The sequence below is a fragment of the Penicilliopsis zonata genome (genome assembly GCF_001890105.1).
Source record: "Penicilliopsis zonata CBS 506.65 unplaced genomic scaffold ASPZOscaffold_5, whole genome shotgun sequence".
NCBI lineage: Eukaryota > Fungi > Ascomycota > Eurotiomycetes > Eurotiales > Aspergillaceae > Penicilliopsis > Penicilliopsis zonata.
In genome coordinates, this window is record NW_019208915.1 from 689,039 (window position 1) to 710,974 (window position 21,936).

The 21,936-nt window shown below is 53.6% G+C and overlaps 9 protein-coding genes across 9 annotated transcripts; 4 read left to right on the forward strand and 5 right to left on the reverse strand.

Annotated features, from left to right (window-relative positions):
* The first annotated feature begins 912 nt into the window (after positions 1-912).
* Positions 913-4,125, forward strand: ASPZODRAFT_1754275 (hypothetical protein). Its single transcript, XM_022727049.1, has 3 exons — positions 913-1,862; positions 1,953-3,776; positions 3,840-4,125. The coding sequence occupies exons 1-3, from the start codon at positions 1,335-1,337 to the stop codon at positions 4,020-4,022; spliced, it is 2,535 nt and encodes an 844-aa protein (XP_022582203.1). The 5' UTR covers positions 913-1,334; the 3' UTR covers positions 4,023-4,125.
* Positions 4,126-4,627: 502 nt separating this feature from the next.
* ASPZODRAFT_131249 (hypothetical protein) lies at positions 4,628-6,624 on the forward strand. The gene is made up of 3 exons (XM_022722708.1): positions 4,628-4,920; positions 5,002-5,360; positions 5,425-6,624. The coding sequence occupies exons 1-3, from the start codon at positions 4,758-4,760 to the stop codon at positions 6,232-6,234; spliced, it is 1,332 nt and encodes a 443-aa protein (XP_022582204.1). The 5' UTR covers positions 4,628-4,757; the 3' UTR covers positions 6,235-6,624.
* On the reverse strand, positions 6,469-6,898 carry ASPZODRAFT_94412 (hypothetical protein; the record flags this gene model as incomplete). Its single annotated transcript, XM_022730483.1, has 2 exons — positions 6,864-6,898; positions 6,469-6,789 (listed from the first exon to the last, which is right to left on the reverse strand). The coding sequence occupies exons 1-2, from the start codon at positions 6,864-6,866 to the stop codon at positions 6,469-6,471; spliced, it is 324 nt and encodes a 107-aa protein (XP_022582205.1). The 5' UTR covers positions 6,867-6,898.
* Positions 6,899-7,311: 413 nt separating this feature from the next.
* ASPZODRAFT_64068 (hypothetical protein) lies at positions 7,312-8,934 on the reverse strand (the record flags this gene model as incomplete). Its single annotated transcript, XM_022729204.1, has 3 exons — positions 7,312-7,918; positions 7,947-8,350; positions 8,422-8,934. The coding sequence occupies 3 exons, from the start codon at positions 8,932-8,934 to the stop codon at positions 7,312-7,314; spliced, it is 1,524 nt and encodes a 507-aa protein (XP_022582206.1).
* On the forward strand, positions 8,856-9,673 carry ASPZODRAFT_131251 (hypothetical protein). Its single transcript, XM_022722709.1, has 3 exons — positions 8,856-8,940; positions 8,995-9,119; positions 9,217-9,673. Exon 3 carries the CDS (start codon positions 9,267-9,269, stop codon positions 9,630-9,632), a length of 366 nt encoding a protein of 121 aa, XP_022582207.1. The 5' UTR covers positions 8,856-8,940; positions 8,995-9,119; positions 9,217-9,266; the 3' UTR covers positions 9,633-9,673.
* A 435-nt stretch (positions 9,674-10,108) lies between these two features.
* ASPZODRAFT_131253 (hypothetical protein) lies at positions 10,109-12,911 on the reverse strand. Its single transcript, XM_022722710.1, has 3 exons — positions 11,988-12,911; positions 10,518-11,923; positions 10,109-10,436 (listed from the first exon to the last, which is right to left on the reverse strand). Exons 1-3 carry the CDS (start codon positions 12,865-12,867, stop codon positions 10,380-10,382), a joined length of 2,343 nt encoding a protein of 780 aa, XP_022582208.1. The 5' UTR covers positions 12,868-12,911; the 3' UTR covers positions 10,109-10,379.
* An 83-nt stretch (positions 12,912-12,994) lies between these two features.
* On the reverse strand, positions 12,995-15,208 carry ASPZODRAFT_131255 (hypothetical protein). The gene is made up of 2 exons (XM_022722711.1): positions 13,640-15,208; positions 12,995-13,574 (listed from the first exon to the last, which is right to left on the reverse strand). The coding sequence occupies exons 1-2, from the start codon at positions 14,974-14,976 to the stop codon at positions 13,298-13,300; spliced, it is 1,614 nt and encodes a 537-aa protein (XP_022582209.1). The 5' UTR covers positions 14,977-15,208; the 3' UTR covers positions 12,995-13,297.
* Positions 15,209-15,646: 438 nt separating this feature from the next.
* On the reverse strand, positions 15,647-19,158 carry ASPZODRAFT_1754981 (hypothetical protein). The gene is made up of 3 exons (XM_022727051.1): positions 16,864-19,158; positions 15,901-16,799; positions 15,647-15,844 (listed from the first exon to the last, which is right to left on the reverse strand). The coding sequence occupies exons 1-3, from the start codon at positions 19,057-19,059 to the stop codon at positions 15,727-15,729; spliced, it is 3,213 nt and encodes a 1,070-aa protein (XP_022582210.1). The 5' UTR covers positions 19,060-19,158; the 3' UTR covers positions 15,647-15,726.
* Positions 19,159-20,555: 1,397 nt separating this feature from the next.
* On the forward strand, positions 20,556-21,827 carry ASPZODRAFT_15148 (hypothetical protein; the record flags this gene model as incomplete). The annotated part of the gene is made up of 2 exons (XM_022725738.1): positions 20,556-20,568; positions 20,629-21,827. The coding sequence occupies 2 exons, from the start codon at positions 20,556-20,558 to the stop codon at positions 21,825-21,827; spliced, it is 1,212 nt and encodes a 403-aa protein (XP_022582211.1).
* Between the last annotated feature and the right edge of the window lie 109 nt (positions 21,828-21,936).

Here is a 21,936-nt window from a genome sequence, read left to right on the forward strand (position 1 = left end):
ATCTATTTATAATTCCAGCCTCTCTAATACTTTTTGCCTGATACCTATAGATACTTCTATGCCAGTATAGACTAGATAGATACTTAATAGAAGTGTTGTTGCTTTCACTTGATATGGTCATGTATTTTGTAATTGCCTTGTGGACCTGGCTGTCATAGTTCAGATACAGAGATTGGCCACAGACTTACACCAAAGCAGCTAGCCCGTCAATGGTGGTTAATTATCAATTTTTTATAGGCTCCTTGTAGTCCGCAGGACCCACAGATTACTTACCTTAGTTACGGGTAACAGTACAGTACCTGTACCGAACAGTTCATCCCAAAGGCAGGCAGGTCTACAGCTCAGTCGGCCTCCCCTACCCAACAACACTTCTAGTCTTCTACTCACCTCGACCAACTCTTCTCTCTCGTCTTGTTTCCCCCTTCTCTCCTCCATCTTTCCTATCTCCCTGTTCTTCAATCCACAGACTCCCTGGGTTTTGATTGCCTGAAACTCGTCGCCGTCGTCTTTTTCAAGATCCCTTTTTCTTACTAGCTATCTCTCTCTCTTACGCGCTGCACTGTAGAAGATCTTTTCTCTTTCCCTATAGTACCCGCGCCACGCTGCTCGCCAACTGCCACCCAGCGTGCGAGAGATTCGTCCTGGTGACCGAATCGCTCCTCTTATTTTCTCCTCCATCAAGTTTCATTGCGTTGTTCTCGTTTTTCTTTCTCCTCCGCCAGTGCCGGTTCCACCACCACTGGTGTTGTTGCCTCCACAGCGCTGTACTTTGCTGTCCCTGACACCAGTTTTTCTTTCTCTTTGCCTCCTGAAATACAAGCAGTATCTTACGACAGCTAAAAGCTACAGCTGCTCCTTGAACAAAATAATCCGAGTCGACTCAATTCTTCCTACTCGCCAGAGTGGTCGGGCTCTGCTCTACGTGGTGCGTTATCCATACTTGATCAGCAGTTTTTTTTTTAGTCCTGTCTTGTCAGATCTGGCCCACACAGTTTGCCTTGTCCTGCTAGCACCACGCGGGTCGATCTACTTCTGAATCATCATTGCTTTTTTTTTAATGCATCTCTCTCCTGTCATTCTTTTTCTTTTCTGTTTCACTTGATTTTCTGCTCCTGCTGTGGCCTGTTATCCCTGGGTCGCATGCTCAGGACAACACTCATCCTTACTACTGGCGTCTTGGCATTCTAAACGCAAGCGAATCTTAAAACTGACTCGCTATAGGCACCACCTCCTCTTTACACACAGAGTTCCCCCCCCTATAATTCTACCTGGGGAATTATAATAACTAGCTTGCTGCTTGGATTTCATCCATCCTGCTGTCCAAACATCTCGCCATGGCCCTCATGGTGCAGGATGACATGGATCTGCGTACTACGGAGACTACTATGGCAGATATCAGCAAGGTTTCTCCACTCCGCCGCCAGGTTTCCGAACCATTCAACTCATACTCCAACTCTCTAACTGCTACCCATTCCCCATCTGTGGTGATGGGTAAACCTAAATGTCCCTGGTGCGGCCGGTTTATCAAACGTATCGACGGTCTTTCTCATAGTGATGCCCTGAAAGCGCACATGGAAACCGTGCATCCTCATTTTGCCAAGTTCCCCATCTATGACGGTGCGGCGGATGGTCATGCTCCCAATGGGACCCATGATCACAATGCCAACGCCCTTGCCACTGAGGAACCTATTAAGAACGGAGCTATCCTTGCCAGCGTCGAAAAGGACGAGGGTGTTAGTGATGGTCTCAACGGCAACGACAATAGCCGCGATCTTCAGAACGGAGCTGCTGGAGACCACGACCACGGTGTTGAGGGAGGTGAAACTGGTGTCGAAAATGACGAGGCTGTGGGAAATCAAGAAGTAGAAGATCATCACGGTGGCGAAGGAGAAGAAGAGGAAGAAGAAGAAGAAGAAGAGGAGGAGGAGGAGGAGGAGGAGGAGGAGGAAGAGCTGGAAGACGATGAAGATGAAGAAGGAGTAGAAATTGCTCTCGAGGAAGAACCCATTGAAAATGCCCTCCCTGTACCCGCCTCGACTGACAACTTTTCTAAACCGACCCTCCAGGCTGCAGAGCAACGATATCTGGACTACTGGAACATTCACAAGCCCCAAATCTTCTCCAGTGACTTTGATGACGAGACCACTGATTTGGAGCATGATTGGGACCGCGTGTTCGGCGCCGCATCCAATGGGGCTCTCAAACGTGAGGCCCCCGAACCTCTGGAGCGTCCTGTGCCATACAAACGGACCAAGGTCAATCCAGGTGAATTTTTGGAAATCACCCCCGTCGAGAAATATCTCGCCCAACTGCGCGACCCCGAAAATCTGACCTACGACGAGCTTTACGCGGTCACCGCCAACGTCGCTCATGCGCTTCACACCTGGCAGGATGAATACCTTGCCATCGACAAAATGACGAAACGAGCCACCCGCAACGTGCTCCAGAAAACGGCAGATCCCCGGAAGCTTGAGGAGCGTCTCAAGTTTGAGGACAAGAAGATGGCCGCCCTCTATGGCTTCAAATATGATTCGAAGAAGACCTACGAAAACCTCTACAACACGAAGAAATGCCCCTGGCAACTTCCTTTCATGACCGCCGGCTTCAAGCCCACGGCGACCCAGTGGAAGAAGATGAGCGACAAACTCGACCCCAATAATCAGAACCCCGATGGGTGGCCGACCATGCGTAAATTCGGTCTCGAGTGGACTCTCCGACAGGAAGATCCCAAGGATCCCGAGGAACTCAAACCAAAACCCAGCCCGAAACTTACTCGAAACCGCCGGGCCGCCGAGCTGGAGGCTGCCACCAGACTCGAAGAGACCGCCGACAGCAGTGGCGAGACCGAAGCGGTCGTCGAAACTGATGAAGAGATCACCCCTCCTCCCGCGAAGCGCGCCCGCACCCGAGGCGGCAAGCAGTATGCTGCTGCCACCACCACCGAAGCATCTCAGAACGGTACCGCACCCCCCAGTCCCACCCCAACTCGCAGTACCACTCGTGGTCGTGGTCGCGGTCGCGCGCGTGGAGGCCGTGCTGGCTCTCGTGCCATCTCCGAGACTCCCCAACCTCCTGCCATGACATCTACATCCGTTACTACTGCTACAACTCCTGCTGCTGCTGCTGGTGGTAGTGCCTCTGGTGTTGGTGTTTCTACGCGTGGCCGAAGCGGTCGGGGTCAGGCACGCGCATCAGCTTCAGCCAGAGCAACACCCGTTCCCTTGCAAGCCCGCCCCGAGTCAGCAAATACCACGATTCTTGACCTGCCACACATCGCCCCAGCGCCAGCGATCGCTCCAAGAATTGCACCAGCGAATCCAATCACTACCTCACTGGAAGACGCGAACGTCGACCCGGTCGAACTGGCTCGTCGGCAGAAGATTGCCAACTCCAAGAACCCAAAACGGACCGAGGCGATGCTCAACCACTGGGCCCGGTTCAATAAGGAGGGCCGCGTGCGCAACCCAAAACGCACCAAGGCCCAGATCGAAGCCGACCGCGTCGCCGACGCTGCCAAGAAGGCAACCGAGGGCCCCAAACCAACTGGCCGCAAGCGCAAGTTCCCGGATGACCTGGACACCATCACCATGCCTCGAGGCGGTGCCACCTTCGCCACCCACTCGACCCCGGCGCCGGAGATCGCCCCCAAGACGGCCACCCCGGTCGAGCTCTCCCTGGCACCAGCAATGTCTGCCGTCCCATCGTCACAGGGAGGTGCTCCTCCGTTGCAACCCGCTACCTTGCAACCCGTGGCGCCGCAGCTGGCTCCTCCGCTGGCTCACGCGCGACCGAACTCCCTCGCTGGCGGACACATCCTCGGACCCTTCTCATCCCTCGACGCTCGGCCAGCCCCTTCGCCCTTCGGGCCTGGTCAGCCCATGGGTCCTCCTCCACCCCACCAGATACCCTATCACACTCCGTACCCGGACTTCTTCATCCGTTACCAGGGGCCCTCACTACCTCCTCCTCCTCCTCCTCCTCCTCCTCCACCTCCTGGTCCTCCTCGAGGAGACGGTCGTTAAACAGACCCCCTAAAAAAATCCTTTCACCCACATGTCCATATGCCAGTGCTATCTGGTGGTTTCTAATAACTTCTAATGTCTTTTTCAAGGTTTTCTTTTGTTCTTTTTAACTCGTTTTTCTTCCATGTTCTCTGGATTTCCTCAACTATTTTTGTTTTCCTCTCTTGTTGTTGTACATTAACAGCGATTTGTACCAGTACTACTCATGCTCTTATGTCTCTTTTCACCACCGGCTGGGTTTTATCATGGCGTTGGAGGACTCGACTTGTACAGGGAAACGCGACACGCAGAAATCATTGCATCTAGACGGCGAAAATTGCATTTCTCTCTCCTTTTTTGTTTTATTTTTCGGGCTATGGGGTGTACAATACTTTTTGACCTTGTTTATTGGGTTGCATGTGTTGCATAATCATAATTAGTATTAAACAGATAGATTGCATCAGCATGTCTTCAATATCATATTTTATTCTATCCATTGGTATACTGCAGAGTACGGATTACTAGAAACACAAATTATCTTACTAAGCCATCCACGTGACATCATGTGATGATCGCCGATCGGCTTACGAGACCGTCGACCGCCTCCCGACGTAGTGAAAGTGAGTGAGCTTTGCGCGACGCCAACACGTGTGCGACGTACTCTGTCTCAACGAGACATTCCCCATCGAAGCAAGGTATAACTAGCAGAGAAGCGAAATCCGAATCCTTGGAACAAGAAGAAAAAGAAAAGACACAATGGGCAAGAAAAGGCGTGGTCCCACCCTCGACGAGCTGCTGGCTCGACCGTGGTGCTACTATTGCGAACGCGACTTTGACGACCTCAAGATCCTGATCTCGCATCAGAAGGCGAAGCATTTCAAATGCGAGCGGTGTGGTAGACGGTTGAATACTGCAGGTGGTGCGTTTCAATATCTACTTTCCTATTTCCTACTTGCTGTATTCTTTCTTTTTTTTTTTTTCCGAATGCTCATACTATCAGGTCTCTCGGTTCATATGAGTCAAGTCCACAAGGAACAGTTGGCGGAGGTAGACAATGCGCTTCCCAACCGGGCGAGTCTCGACGTGGAGATCTTCGGCATGGAGGGCGTGCCCGAAGATGTCGTCCAGACGCATAACCAACGAGTCATGGCGCAATTCCAACAGGCCGAGGCCGAGCGCCAGGCTGTGACGGGGAACCCGCCGGCGGGCTCGTCGGTCAACGGCCAGCCGGCCAAGAAGCCCAAGCTGGAGGCCGTGTCGGATTTGAAGAGGCGGCTGGCGGAGCATAAGGCAAAACGAGCCGAGTTGCTGCAGGGGGGGAGTAGTGGCGAGGCGACACCTGTTGGAGCAGGGCAGGCTGTAAGTTTTTTTTTCTTCTGACTGATGCTTCTTCTTCTTCATTTTTTTTTCTAATTATGTTTAGTCACCAGCTGCTACGCCCACCTCCGCTACGACCGCTACTACTACCACTGCCCCGGCATTTACCTACCCCCAACCATACAACTCTGCGTCTCCGTTCCCGCAGACCGCCAGCCCCGTGTACCCGAACTTCTCGCCAAGCGGCCAGCAGTACCCTCCGCCGCAATATCCAGCGGGAATCTCACCTCAGCCCGCGCAGCCCGGTGCGTACGGAGCGACCCCGTCTCCCGTCCCCCCGCAACAGCCTCAGCCCCAGCAGCAAAGCCAGCAGCAACCCCCTCAAACGCATACCCCGCCGCAGCCTTCCTTCCTTTCCCGACCGGGGGCCCTACCCGCCACTCTCCCGACTGCCCCGGGTCTCCCCGCTGCACCTGGTCTTCCGCAGCGTCCGGCGTTTGGTGCCCCGCAGGTCAACGCGCACCAGATGCAACAGCTGCACATGGGCCATCCGGCACCTCCCGGAGCAGCAGCGGTTACCCCTGACGGTCCGGTGCTTGCGTCTGTAGACGAACTTGTTTCGGGGGCTGCTAAACAAGCCGATCAACATGCTGAGGAAGTTGCTGCTGCTGCTGCCGCCGCTGCTGCTTCAACTTCAGCGAAAGCGCCAGACGACAAACCGAAGAAAGAGCGGTCGAAAGTGATGAGGCTGGTGTATCCGGACAACGAGACCAGTCCGGAGGAAAGGATGTCGAGGCTGCCAAGGTACGCATTCGTTCCTGATCGCGTGGGGGAGACTGTGCTTGGGGAGCTTCCTGCGGCTGTTGTTGTGGGGGCTATCAGGGATTCGGACACGGTGATCGACACAACACATTAGCGAGCCAGTCGGAGTACTTACATAGTACGGAGTACGGTACTACATGGGAAGAGAAGTGTGAAGAGGAATCCAGTGAGTGGACGCAATCAATATTAAATCTCCTGATCAGCAGAGCATCCCATCTACAGTGCAAATCAAGGTAGGAATACATCAATCAATGAGCAATAAACGGTAAAAGTAATATACCAAAGCTAAGTAGAAAGTAATGAGAAAGAACTATTGTAGTCGAGATAACTACAATCTCGCCCGCTTCTCTCTAAGCGCCAGCCCAAAAACCACAACCCCATAGGTCGCCAAAACACTCAGAACAAGCGGCACCGGTTTCCCCCTCGTCTTAATCACGCGCGGCACCGCACTCCCCCCCAACACCGTCGAAGCAAGCAAGCCGATCTCCTCGCCGTAGGACTGTCCCGCCCGCAGCCTTGCAAAGGAGAGCAGGTAAAGGGCTCCGACGGAGAGCCCGGCGGCGATCGAGGGGATGGACCCCGTGCGGGCGTACCCGATTGTCCCGCCGAGGGAGGTGAGCAGGGCGAGAGCCAAAGCGGAGGTGGCGGTCTAATTGGTTGGAATCCCTCGGTATTAGCTTATCATCTTCTAATGATGGAAATGTATATTTTGCTTCCCCTTACCATTTTTTTGATGGGTTGGGTGAGATGAGGTGAGGTTAATGTAGCCAGCTACTCCGTACTCCGTCCTTAGCTGATGGCGGGTCTAGTAATGGCGCTCCGCGGACTGGCTAACTGCATTTGACTACGTGGGTCGTCTAGTAGTTAGATAGTACTAATTAACCAGTTAACTACTACTCCGTACATACGGAGTAGTCCTCGTAGTAATACAGAGTACCATTTTACTAGTAACTAACTATCCATAATATTATAATAATCAGTACATTCATTTTATGCTACCAACCATGCAATAACTAATATAGCCAAGGTATGCAACTATGCAATATCGTAACAAATCAACATCATCATGATCCATAGTCGTAATTCATCATGTCTAGTCTAGAATGCTCTAGATCTGCCAAACGCCAGTTTTATACTTCGCTGAGGGAATCTCGCGATTTGTCGCGATCGGTTACTTGGAACGAGTGGTGGCACCGTAGGTCCGGTCATCAAAGTCATCATTATCCTCGGACTCGTCTGCGATTTCATCGTCGTCATCGTCATCCTCGTCGTTACCCATAAAACCATCAGTTTCGAAAATCCAAAAGACTGGAAAGGCACTCAGCGCCCCCATGATCGTGAGCGCCCCCCAGGGAATAATCAAGTAGCCGCGCTTGATGCCAAAGGAGAACATCGCGCCCACAATCGCCGGTCCTGTGGCGCGACCGACGGCGCTGACGGAAGTCCCCACACCGTTCAAGGTGCCGAGCACCTCGAGGGTGGCGGCCGAGTTGGTCAGCAGGATGGTGCAGCAGGGGAAACTAAAGATGCCGCAGGCCAGCTTGCCGAGCATCAGGAGGAAGACGCTGAAGTTGCGAAGGGGACCCTCAATCAGGACGGTGAAGGGGGTAAGCGCGTAGATGATCGGGAAGATAATCGACACGACCTTGAAGCAAAACAGCACGCCGTAGCGCTTGGCTGCGGGCGGGAAGACCAGGAACTGTATAAACATTCCGATGATGCCAATCAGCGTGTAGAACATGCCGATCATTTGAGAGTCTGTTGGTTTAGAAAAGGATCTGACATATTACCAGGAGTTGTGGAAACCTACCCACACCAAATCCACCGGCAAACTTAAAAGGCAGCTTCACGTCCGGGTTCCCCTCGAATTCCTGTTCCGGGTAGTGCAGAAAAACTGGCAGCAGCGAGTCAAAGGCCATGCAATGCATGGCCATCAGGCCATAGGCGAGCAGGATCAGGTTGGATTGCGGGGAAAAGACGTCGGCCCAGCTGGCCTTCTTCTTGGGCTTCCGCTCCTTGACGGTCATCCGGGCCTGTTTGCGCGAGACCCGGTCTTCCTCGTCCCCAAGCAAGGCGGACGTCTCGTCAAAACCCAGATCAATTTTGGCACTGCGGATGGGTCTTCTTCGCCCACACGGGATGGAGCTGGTCAGCATCTCACCGAGGACTAGGCCATAATCGCGCTGGTCTTTTTTGTTCGCCAGGGTTTCCTATGTGGTCAGACAAATGTTTCCTCCATGCTGACAAAAAGAGCATATCCAATCTAAAAAGAATAACCTACTTTTAGAAAGAGAAAACCAGTTGAAATCCCAAGAATGAATAGCATCGCCGAGAGGATGTTTGGTAGGGCAAAAGGGTACTTTTTGAGAAACTCCGAGTCGCCAAAGAGCTCCGGGTGCTTTTCCGCGGGACGGGCAAGAGCGCCGCCAAACGCGGGACCGAAGATACTGCCAATAGTCCAGACGAGAGGCATAATACTGAAGGCCCGCGGCTGCAGTTCGCGCTCGGGGACCATCTCGGCGACCATGGTACGGATGATGCCGACGTTGCCGTTCATAAAGCCGAGCAGGGCGCGGGACAGGATGAGCGTGAGGAGTGAGCGGGAGAAACCAAAGGCCAGGGAGAAGATCATGGTGCACGTCAGGCCGAAGAGGATGACGGGTTTGCGGCCAAAGCGGTCGGAGGCCGTGCCCCAGGGAATGGCCATGGCACACTGGCAGCTGGCGACGACGGCGGAGACGATTCCGACCCATTTGGCGACTTCATGCTGGGGCACGCCCACGTACTCGATCATCTCGGGCTAGTCTTGTTGTTGGCCGAGTCAGAGTATGCAGATAGACAGACAGAGACGTACTAGGTATGGGAGGACCGACGTCAAGACGACTATCAGATCGACAGCTTAGCTGAAGGTACTACTATACTGCACGGAGGATAGATATATATAGTACTCCGTACCTGGCTCTGCGAAACGACATATTGCTGAAGACTCGTATATTTATTAGCCATGGTGGTTCAACGGCAAGAATAGCACCTATCACTACTACAGCGAAGATAAAAAGAAGAAAGAATCGCCTACACAGAATCAGAAGCTGCTGCACAGGCAGCTTCGGCTCTCTATGTACCGTCATGACGTCTCCCAGTGATACTCCACTGAGGAGGGCCACAGAGAATCAAGTGGGGGGAAGGGAAGAGGAGGAAAGGGAGGAGGAAAGGGAGGAGGAAAAGGGAGGAGAAGGTGAGAGAGAAGGGGAGAAGAGGAGAAAAAGGATGACGCCGAGTTCGAGTCTGGAAAGACGGATTCAGGCAAGTGGGGAGGCGGTCAAAAAAACGAGTCACTCACAACCACCACAACAACAACCGAGGAGAAGAGATGAAGACTACAGACAGATTATTATGGATTTAACAGACAGACAGAGACTAGAACTAGTCGAGTCGACTTGCCACGCGGAAGAGATTTCCCGGTCAATCGCAAGGATAGCAGATAGCAGATAGCAGATACTGAGCGGATAGGCGAGTCGGAATGACTCAACCTCAAGCAAGGTCTGTCTCTGTTTCACTTGGAGGCAGCAACTCCTCTACTCCTAATTTGATTATCCCTACATGTCTCCAGAATCACAGGCTGACAATATTACTGGAAGGTGCGTACAGAATACTCGAGATAGAACCGGCTCGCCGGCATTTCAAGTGGATCGTGACTCCACGCCGTTTTCTACCACCTGCTTATGAATATGAAATCGCTGAGACTCGCAATACTACAGTACACTAATTGCTCATTAGCAGTCTCCACTCATCTGATTAGTGTCTGTTTATTTTCTGTCTAGACTCGGTGTTGAAGCCAATAATACCGAGGATGATATGTTGTGGTGGACCTGGACTTTTTAAACTATCGTGAGCCGTGCGGCCTCGTCCCCGCAGAATGCAACACTACATGCTAATAATAATAACTATTAGGTAGAAACAATAATCAGAGACAATAATATTATACTCCGTATGCAGGGTATGGACACTGGAGAGAGAATACGTTGACGATTGGAGAATGGATAGATAGCAGTGATAGGCAGATCTAATCAGCCACGATGTGCAGAGTACGTCGGTCGTACAACATACATCCCTGTCAGGGTCATCTGCTCGTATTAATATTGATCAGGTGGTTGAATGACTGGCATTAAAGAGGCACAGAGTAAGATATATGATATTTCTGAAGCCGAGTACGGAGTAGCTGGGATACTATTCTGAAAATTACTGCAGCGTCTTGGTGGCCGCTTCAATGCGCTCCTTGATGATCCCAGCCCATTTCTGACAATCGTTAGCATATTCGTAGAAAGTAGATGATAATAATAAAAAGAAAAAAAACGATAGGAAGGAAGAATGTTTTACCTCTGCATTTTCCAAATCCCCCGCTTCAAAACTCTCCACCAAACCAGGATACGTCGCGCCCGAGTAGCCCGTCCACAGGCCTGGCGCAAACACGACGTGCTTGAACCAACTGCGGCCATCCAGCCCGTCGGTATACAGGAACTGTCGTTCCAGCGCCTTGAGCTGGTCGTTGACCTTGCGGACCTGGAGGAACAGCCGTACCTTCTGCCACCACCGGTACCACGGGTAGTCGTGGTGCAGCCCGGCGCGCAGGTCGGCAACGTGGGCGTCGAAGCGCATCGCCGCGGCCTGGAAGCCGGCAATCGCCCGGTCGAGCGAGGTAAAGTCAAAGACAGCCGATGGATGAGACGAATCAGCAGCAGCAGCAGTAGTAGTAGCAGCAGCAGCAGCCGGCTTGATCCGCTCCAGGTACGCCCCCAGTGCAAAGGCGTAGTCCGACGCATTCAGCGCCAGTACGGGACTTTCGACCAGCTGCGCCGCCGCCAGCGCCCAGACCTTGGTGGCTGTCTCGTGGTACCGCCAGGCCGGGTCACCGAACCGGTCCATCCAGTCGAAGCTATCGTAGTTGGAGTGGTAGTGGTAGACCGGGTCGTGCGGCCCGCGCGTGAAGCCAAAGTCCGCGCTGGCAACGCCCGCAAAGTCCTGGAAGGCCGTGAAGTCGCTGCCGCTGCCCATGGTCGCGATCGCGCCGTCCCACACATCCCGCACCGTCTGCCCGGCCACCGTCTGGTTGGGCGAGGGCACCAGGCTCGTCGCCTCGTAGATCACCTGGTTCAGCAGCGGGCTCGCGCGCGGCGCAAAGTTGGGCCCGCTCGCCGCCACGTCCACGTTCAGGTACGCGACGTTGGCCTTTTGCAGCCAGGGAAGCTTGTCTTCCACCCATTCCGTCGACCCCAGTAGGCCGTACTCCTCGCCGTCCCAGCTGGCAAACACGATCGTGCGGAGCGGCCTCCACCCGGCCTTGCGCGCCGCCCCGAAGCTCCGGATCAGCTCGTTCAGCGCCGCAGAGCCGCTGTTCGGGTCGCCCGCACCTCCCGCGATCCACGCATCCCGGTGGTTACCCAGAATCACTACCTCGTCTGGTATGGCGCCCTTGATCACCCCGATCACGTTCCACAGCGGAGTGGTCGTGTACTCTTGCTGATTGTACAGGTTGATCACTTCATCCTCGGGAGACGGCCCGATGTTGTACTCGACACCCTTGTAGCCCAGGCCGCCGCCTTGCCAGTACTTGTTGAAGTCGGACGCCTTGGGTCCGTGTCCGTTGAGCGCCTTCAGCAACGGCAGCGCCTCCGTGTACGAGATGGGTAACGAGGGGATCGAGGGGATCGAGGCGTGCGGATCCTGTCGCTCGCATCCGGGGAGAGATGGATACCCAGGCGTAGTCGGGTCGCCGGGTGCAAAACCTAACAATCAGTACTTTTTTTCTTTTCTATTTTTTTTTTCTATAATAGAAATGAGATCTCTTACTCAAAAACTGAGTGCTCCCTCTCTGCACGGCACTCGGGTGCCGGGCAGGCCCCTCAGGATAAGCCTTGTAGCCATTCTCCTCGGTGATGTCGCCATCCTCCTGTGGGTCGGTATACATGACGACGCCCACCATGCCCAGCTCCTGGGCTCGCTTGACCTTGAGGCCGCGGAAGACGCCGCCGTACTTGACGAGAGCGATCTTGCCCTCCAGACTGACGTTCGCCTTGACCAGGTCGTCGAAATCATAGTACGTGCCAAAGTTCGCATACACGAACTGGGCCGTCACGTTGCCGCTCGCCGAGTAGCCGTGGAAGGTCGGCACCCGGTCCGGCAGACCGCTGGTGCCGTCCTGCTCGAGTACATCTTCCTCCAGCGTCGCCTCGAAGGTGACCTCGGTTGCATCCTCATCCCCTCCTGTCTTCTTCAGCAGTGCCAGCCGGTGCTCGACCGGGTAGTTCAGGTAGATGTCGTACGCCACGATGCTCGCCTCGTCGACGCCCAGCTCCTGCCACTTCTCCTGCGTCCACAGCGCCTGGCTGAGATTCTTCCCCGCCAAGTGCGAGCCAGAAGTGTAATACGAGCTCCATTCCCGCTCCCGCTGCGCCGTCGGCGTGGTGAGGAGGATCTCCTGCAGCTCGCCGTACGAGAGACCCTGGCCGTGCGGCCACGACTGGTGCGGGTACACGCTCGCCCAGGGAAGATAAGACCACAGACCAGCAGGAGTCAGGAAGAGCACAAGGGCGCCCACAAGCAGCACGCCCAGCGTAAAGGTGCACGCCCTTCGCAGGGGGTGATGCGGATACCGGTATCGCTGGGCGGCGACCGGGACGACCAGCAGCGGTGTTGTTTCGGAGACAGGCATGATCAGTTTCTTCTCCATCCTGAAACGACTGAAATAATAATAGCAGTTAGCAGGATTTCCACTTCACCATCGCCCTACAGGAAAAACAAGGAGGGAGGGTAAATACCAGGACTTCGAGCGGGGGGGAAGGAACCAAGAAGATAAATCCAGGGAGCTCACCTTGCTTGTCTTGTCTTATCAGCAACCGATGACGAATTCGCCGATCGGGGTCGCTTAGAGGCTGCAGCGTAGCATCGGGGTTTACTACATATTGGACTGTAAAGAGTTGTATTATTGCAGGAGATTACAAGGGTGTTTACTGTCTGCTATCTGCTGTCAGTGATATGGCTTCAAAGTTTTGATTATCGATGATTCATATCATGACTAGTTACAGAAAATGAAGATAACTTAAGTATATACAGTTGCTGGGTATAGAACTGAACAGTAAATCGAGAAATCGAGGATACTACTATCCATCAATGATCGTACCAGGGTCTTCTTCGGCGGGGATTTGTATCACGTCGTCCAGAGCAAAGTTCACCTGTTCGCCCAGCGTGATGGTTTCGCGTAGGATTTGCCGCGCCTTTTCGTCGCCCACGTTCATGTCTTCCTTCACTAGACGGATGGTCAGTTCTGGAACGAGGACGCTCTGCGCGTAGCCTGCCACTCCTGCCCCCTTGACGATCCGATCGCTCGCAGCTAGACGGCGAAGCTTTCGCGAAAAACGGGTGGTCACCGCATGGAGCCTAAAATCCGGATTAGCAGAGAGCCAGAATACGGAACATCAAAGGGGATAGGAGGGGTGCTTTACATTTTGCTCGCCCCCCGAGATCCATAGTAGCCGCAAGAAATGGTCTCCAGGCCGTCTCCGCTGAGACTCAGCCGGAAGTTCTTAGCCTTGCCTTCCTTCAGAGCGCTGTCAAGGATGTTCCGATAGTATGACGTGCTGTCTGGAACCAGGAGACTTTCTAGGTCGTCGAAGTGAGCGCGGATCCGCTCGTCAAAGGTGTCCCAATCGATGGTAGGGAATCCCTTTTCCTTCCATTCCCGCTCGGCAGAAGCTTTCTTGTGGGATTCACAGAACCTCTGCCGGTCACGGATTCGTTGTCGCGGTTGCGCGAGGAAGTCAACCAGCATGTCTCTGTTGACAATCTCCTTACACGAGGGACACCGAGGCTCATCGGCCGGGAGATCGCTCGTGTCGTTGTCGTCGTCTCCAGTTTTAGATATGATGTCGTCTTCGATCCCGCTAGATGATGGAGGAGATGACAGCGGGCTGAGAGACGAAGAAAAGTCAAAGTGGTCCAAATACTGCTGGGTGTTCTTAGTCGACACCGTGACCGAGGAGCTAGAAACAGTGTCATGCAAAGCCAGTGGCTGCTTGAATTCATGGTCGGAGAGATCATCGGTGGCCACTTGAGAGTCGCCCTTGGCTTTGTCGGCCGCCTTTGTCCTTCGTGGAGGTTCGAACTCTATCGGCATCTTGAAGCTGTGGTCGTCTTCCTCTTCCTCCTTCCGCTGCCGCAGCGCACTGGGAATGCTTCTCGGGTGCTTGAACTGGGGTGACGCAGATTCCGAGGGCAGGCTGGAGCTAAATGAAGCAGTCGCCTTGCGGTCTCCATACTTTCTGCTTCTCTGCCGTTTGATGGACTGTGAACGGCTAAACGACGAAAACAGTTCTTCCTCTTCCTCGGCCTTTCGTTTGGCGGTCCGATTGGTTTGAGTCAAGTTCTGTTTTCCTGACTCCCGCGTAGGATCCCCTTTTTTCGATCCCGACTCTTTCCCATTGGAACTCGCCGGCTCCGTACTTGCCGTCGTCTCGCCGTTATCCGTCGCCAATCTCTCCTCCAGCGTTTTCCGTCGGGGAGTAGGAGCCAGTTCATCTGTCGAGTCGTCCGTCTCCAGGCCATCGCCGTCGCCGTCGCCACTCTGCGAACTCAGCGGCTCATGATCGAAAGTCGCATCTGTAGGAGACGATGTGGGTTTGTCGCTGCCCTTCGAGTCACTCCGTAGACTCCTCTCCTCACGAGGGTCAAGATTAAACGTCGACAAAAGGTGACGGCCTTGGATATTCCTAGTCAACCTATTGCTTGAATAACTCGAATCAGGTTTTCGTATGGCCCTTGGTCTGCGCTTTTCAGATTCCATGGCTGGGTAATTCATGCGCAGCTAACGATCTGGCTGTCACAGGTCGCGTCGGGGTGCCGTGAGGGGTAACTAGACCATCTCAGCGCAGCGGTGTCACAATAGCTCTCTTAAAAAAAAAAATGGGATATCCTGCAAGCTGTATAATATCGTGTCCCTGTCACAGGGAATACAGCTGTCTGAGAGCTGTCGTTGGCAGTGACTGGGAACTCCCAGGAAGTAATAGTTCTCACTGAGAGTCGTGAGGCGAGGGACGCGTGACACGCCGCGTTTTCTCCGCACTGGCAGTGTGTATGGAACAATACAAATCAATACGAAGACATTTTTCTTTGTCTTGTCGACTTTACTGATTGTCAATTAGTTTTTGACTGTTTAGGCAGGATTTACCGTGTATCATGTTAGAAAGTGGGGGGAAAGAATTATTGATAGCTCTACCAATGCTTCTTAGAACTATAGCTATGGCTCAATCAAGCCTACAAAAGGCATGCATGCTATTGTGTATACGCTACAGTCCAAGGGGTGGTGACGGTTCACTCGAAAGACATCTGGATCTCCCCCTCGTCATGGTCCGCCCAGGCGTTATGCTCGATTGACACGGTGGCCGGCATGGTTAACGAGGATCGAAGTTCCGGGCGTGTGTCGCGGTAGGGAGGTGCCGGGTCGTCGAGACGAGGCTGGAAGGGGGAGGACGAGTATCTGCGCTGAGGAGGTGAGCTGTAGTACGATGTGTCGAAGGTCATCTGGATGTCGTCTTCATCGTAAGAATAATCTCGTTGCTGCGTCGCCACGGGATGAGGCCGAGGTGGTGGTGGTGGTGTTGTGGCATTGACACTCTTCGCGGCTGGTTTGAGGCTCGGGGGGGTATCCGAGTCTGGAGACTGGATGGGCGATGGACCCGGCGAGTTCAACTCGAGCTTCATCGGAGGCAAGGTAGAGTCCAACTCTCTGACTTGAATCGCTTCGGATGCGAGCTCCGCCCGGATTGCATCGATATCAAAAAGGACCGACCCGGCCGGGTTGGTCTCGCTAGAGTCGTCGCCCGAGGAGGGACTCTTCCCCTCGGCGCGGTTCACATCGTACGTCTCCCAGCCTTTCTTTTCCGCCAGCTTGCCGCGCTTGAAGAGGCCGAATCGCTTCTTCTCGGGCTTGAGCTCCGCCTCTTTGCGTGCCTCGTCGATTTCACGGATCAGCTCTCGCTGGCGCGCGGCATGGTCCTCTGGGTCGGGGTCTTCGATCTCGGTAAACTCGTCACTCAACACCTCCCAGCCGACTTCGCGGAGTAGCCGAGGCATCGCCGCGCGATAGTCCATGTGCCCGTTCACGAGCTTGGTCACGTCGATATTCTCGATACCAGGGATTCCCTCTACAGGCGCCAGACCGGCCACTCGCATGATCCCTCCGCTAGTTGCACGGAACAAGTACCCTAAGATCCAGTCATTCGAGGCATATCCATTGACGAAACGGCCTGCGACTACACTTCTGGCTTTCAAGTAGTCATCTTTGTTCGCCACCATCGGCGAACCAAAGAGATAGACGTTCTGGACAAGTCCATGCGCGCCCTTTTCGGCAAGCTCTTTCAGACACGAAAATATCAGCCGTGAGCCAAGCGAGAAGCCGAGTAAGGTGACTGGTCTCTTTCCAAGATTATTGTTCATCAACGAGTCTGCGAGGATGAGCCCTGCAGAAGTTGCACGAGCGAGAGACACGTTCCATGGGTTGTCGATCAGATAGGACAATTTTGTCAGGACTATCGGAAGCTGCAAGGAGGCCATCAGGGCGACAAGGATGGTACTTCCTAGGACTTGTTGTAACCCCTGGGTCAGAGCCTGGATAATGATTAGTTGCCTACAAATCGAGATCAAGAGAAAAAAGAGCGCAAGTTAGAAATACCTCTGTCGCTAGGATGTTAATAGTATCACCCATACTGCGCAGCATGTCAGGTTCCCACAAGACGGAATAAATATCACCCATGATGGGATCGACAGTACTGTATGGCAATCGGACATCGTCGACCTTGCCAGTCATCCACCCGGACACCGTCACGATGAGGTTAACTCGTTTGTTGTTATGTAGAGGGCGATATTCGAAGGTCTGCACGGCACCGGTCCGTCTGTGCGAGGCTCTCATACCTATCGTGCCGCCAGTCAAGGTCGCACCAGAAGCAATCAGGGCTGTGCCACCAACACCTCCCAGGAAGGCACTAGTCCCTGATACGCCGATGGTCGTGAATCCTGCAGCCAGACCAGCTCCGATCACTGGTGCCAGCAGTCCCGCGGAAAGCCCAATGACCAAGCCACCCCCGACGGTGGCCAGGCCCATGATCATGTACTTCTTCTTCAAAGCCATCTTCCGGCGGTTTTCCATGTGCTCGGATTCGTCCCATGTTTCTTTGTCGGCAGATTCCTGCATTTCGAGCGCGTCAATAACCCTCTTCTCAAAACGGCAGATCTGTAGCCAAGAGACGTCCATGGCTTCCCCGACCCTCTCCAGAAGAGTCCGTGAGCGGGCGTCATAGACGGAATCTGCAATGAGAACGAGGAACAGATCACAGAGGACTGTCCATCGAAGGTCTATGTCGATATTGTCTGAAGTGGGGAGCTGTGACGGCGTGCGGACTTCAGGAAGATCCTCACCCTCATGCGCCTCGTATGGGGGTGGTGACCCAAGCTCCGACGACTTCTCCATCTCCGATGAGAGACTCTGCCGAGACATTTGCTTCAGGCTGGGAGAAGAGGGCGAAGAGACAGGGTTTTCCGGTGCATCCCCGGCTAACGGATTCTTCACTCGTGAATTTTGCATCAGTGGTCGAATCAAGTCCTCTGGCTGAACACCATGTTCGGCGAGTTGCTCTATCATGATCTGTTCGGCCGCATCGATGTCCATATGATGGTAGAGTCTAGCCATAATTGACTGACCCCATTTCTTAAGCGAATCTTCGGATTTTTGCATGATCCTCTTCGTTTGCTTGGTGGACGGCATCTTCTCGGCCTCACGGACCATTTGGAACATGGCCAACCTGGTAACTCCCACGTAGGCTATTCGCTGACTCTCTGTGAGCAGAGTTTTCGTGGCTTGCAGTTGACTCATTTGATCGCGCAGCTCCTCGCCTTCCATCCCGGCGGAGTTCCCATTGGTTTCCTTGAACAAGTAGCTCGTGTCTTCGTCCATACTGGTCGCAGACTGGGCATCCTCGTCGAGCTGAACTCGAGTGTATCCCTTCCCCGCACCACCAAGGCCGCTGTAGACTGCTTCATCATCTTCCTCCTTGGCTCCCTTGGCCACCAATCGCCCGTAATCGTCATAAAAGTCGAGTTCACCCAGAGCAGGCATGTCCTTCCATCCGCCGTCACCATCCTCCTCCTCCTCCTCCTCGCTATCCTCTGCATCATGCTGGTCGGTGAGGCGTTGGTGAGACCATTCCGAGGCATGCACTTTGTGTCTGCGTTGAGACGGGGAATGAGTAGGTGCAGGCGAGGTAGCATCTTCAACATTCGATCCATCCAATGGCCGCTCCGAAAAGGTTTCGTTAGGCTGATGGGCATGCGCGGTGGGTGTTGTAGGCTCATCGGCGCGCTGCGTATCTTCACCTTTTGGAGATACAGGAGCCTTTTCTACTACAGCAGGCGTAGGGGCAGTGTCTTCTTCTTCTTCTTCTCCTTTCTCTGTGTCGCTATGATCAACTTGTGCGGCTAAGTTCTCGTCTCCTGCCATCCTCTCTTGTTTTTCTGGTCCTTCAACTTCCGGATTTCTCTTGTCCTCCTCGTGTACGTCATGGAATTCATCACTTCCATCCGACGAGGTGCTGAGGGAGCGTGCCGGACGAGGCCGCACCCGGACCGGCAGACCGAAGTCATCCAGCATTTGCTCCTGTGGCTCCTCGTGAGCCTTCACATTGTTGTCTGCCGTCTTTTTGCCTGTGGAGCAATCCCCGGGGTTTATTTCCTCCTTTCCATTGTCGTTGGTATCGTTTGCAGGGCCGTTGGGACTCGACTCGTGGCCACTGCCAGTCGTGGGCAGCGTAGGATCATCAAACGTCGCAGAACGGTCACCGATGGGGCCAGGAGAAACACCTTCGGGCGATGTCATTATTCATACGGCTGCCGTAGCGCAAGGACAGGTGGAGAGCCTTGGGTTCGTGGACGATGGGGATGTGTTCCTCCGACAGGCAACCGTTCGTCGACCGAGGCCCTCGAGAACCGCCCATCCGCGCAGAATCAGCGCTCCAGTCTGACCTCTCCAGCAATTTTTCGGTATTCCCCTCCCCAGAAATCAAGATTCACCCGTAATGGCGGCTCGTTCCTCGGTCGATGTGCGTGACGGTATCTCGCAGAGGGGGCGGGAGGGCCACGCGGCTTCAAAAAGAGCTTATCGTCACGGCGGCGTAGAAAATGCGGGACTAGCTGTTGATCACAGCGAGCTTGGGCGTCTTGGAGCCTTCCGGACTGCTAGACTGTCGACAACCCGCTCTCTCGTGTGAAGAAGACAAGCTCCGAGTTGTTTTCTCTGAAGACAAAGCACTCCTGCGAGCGGGTGATGGCCGAGCTGAGAGAGGGCGCTGAAAGCGGACATGGCCAAGAGTTGGGCAGGATTAAGCCAGTCACGTCACCCACAGGAAACTGATCCAATTCGATTGATTGCGGACATCAAGGACTTGCTTCGTTGTCTGGCTTGAGATCTTGTTGGGGGATGAATTATTACTGGCCTCAAAAAACTCCCTCGGGGTCGTTGTGTGTTGGGGGCTCGAGTAGGAGATTGAGGGAGCGTGGAATGCTGTACTACACATTGGATAGTATAATAAAGGGGAAGGAAACAAAAAGCAATGATCTGAAAAGACATCTTTTGTTTTAGAAAGGGGAAATAAATTGGTTTGTTTACAGACTCTTGTGATTAAAAGAGGTAGAGTGAAAGCATCGAAAATACTGTTGTTGCAACAATTAATACACAAAACTGCCACCTGCAGGTTGAATCCTGAGGACGACACGTTCTCTCTTCTTCCCTCTTATTGATCTTCTCGGATCTCGCTATCTTTCCCTAATATAACTATGTTCTGCCATGAGATCCCCTCTATCTTCTCTTCATCTTCAGGCTTGGTCACGGCACTATGAAGCTTGAGGGCTGGCCTCTACAGCAGCAAGGCGAACCAGGAGCCGAGGCAGGGTCAGCTGAAATGAGGCTCTGCCGTTCACTGGGCGTGAGAGGAACCAGCTAATCTTGATTCATTCTATAGTTCTCACCGTTTTGTCGATTCAAGATCCCCTACCAATAGCCGGTCTGCGTCAGCAGATACGGGCCTTGTTCGCGGGGCGTTGGTCGCCTCAGCCTCAGGAAAGCATCTTGTGACGGACAGCCACTATCAGAGAGGAGGGTTCAGACAAAGAGACAGGAATATTTCGTCATATAATGCACGAGGGACAATCTCACCGTTTCAGGTTTGACCGGGCAAAGCGCCCGGGTCTTGTCTGAGGCTGATGACGCAAGATCTTCTATAGGGATACCCATCTTTAGAGAGACGAGATTCTGGTGAACTCACTTTGCATCTTCTCGAGTGCATATTGAAAGCAGATATACATACCCCGATTATCATGGCTCAACCAGGTAGAACTCTCTCCGTTAATTTTGGGATGATTAGTTAGTACTCACCCTATACTTTGCTAGGTGTGGACACTACTGCGATCATCAAGATCGCTGGTGCAGGGTTTCGGCTCTCTCTTCTCCTCAACGCTGCCGGCTGCCAGCTCGCCCAGTCTGGGATCGAAATCCATAGCATCGCGAAGGGTGTCTCCCTCTTCGCCTTGGCGCTGAAGCAGATCGGCCAGACGCTGTGTCCGGCAGATGGATACCAATCACGCGTGGAGGCACTGGACAAGTCGTGGGAAATTGCAACCCACGGCCAGGCAATCTTTACCGAGATCGAACAGATGCTGGATCGACTAAAGGGGACCGACCTGCATGATACTCTCCGGACGCTTCCTCTGTCGCAACGAGTAAAGTGCTGTTTCAGGAAACAAAGTGTCACATATCTCCTCGCGCAGCTGGAGTCTCTAAAGCTGAGCCTGGCTGTGCTGGCTTTGATACTGCGGCTGGGTAGACTGATGAGCGGTGGTTCTGAGCTCACCGACGAGACAATCGCTCAAGAGCGAGCAGAGGCCCAGAACATGGTCATTGTCCGCTACTGGTCTATGAAACGCTTGGACCGCCTGTGGGAACTGGTGGAACAGGAAGCTGAAGAAACCGAAACCGATCAGATTAGTCGATTGATCCATCACAATAACCCGTACGCGGTCCCGGTGCTCCCCACCAGACTCCCTATTGCATTGTTTGCGGTGAGCGAGTCGACAATGAGCAAGATGGAGAAATCCCCAAGGGACATGCTCCAATACTCGGATCAAGTGGTTGACCAGCTGCTCGCCCAATATACCGATCCACCGGACTGGCGAAAGCCACCCCCCAAGCAAGCAAGGCAGCGCACAACCCGTCCACGATCCCAGTATCACGCACAGGTGGAGAGCGACCCGGAAGATACACGGCAACACTCGGGCCTGCCAGTCACTGGCCCAGTTCCTCCACAAGCACAACCCCCTAACCATCCATCCAAACACGTATATCAACATCCATATCCACAACAACCAACCGTGGGGGGGGAGATGTCCTCTCGGTCCGTGTGCTTCAATCTCCCACCCCAACACCTCTCTACAGCACATCACCGCTCGGCCTCATCCAGCCGACATGCGCGACGAGACAGAAAGGACCGGGACGGCAGTGAGAATCTCGCGCGGAATGCAGCTAGGGGACTTGTTGGGATTGGGGCTATTGCGGGGTTCATGGATGCCTTGGAAGCCTTTTCTATCATCTAGTTAATAGCTATATTATATATATATTTTCCTTCGAACCAGAATGGGATATCACAATTATATATATCTGCCATTAAGCTTTTACTTTCATCATTCGTCTAGAGATTCTTAC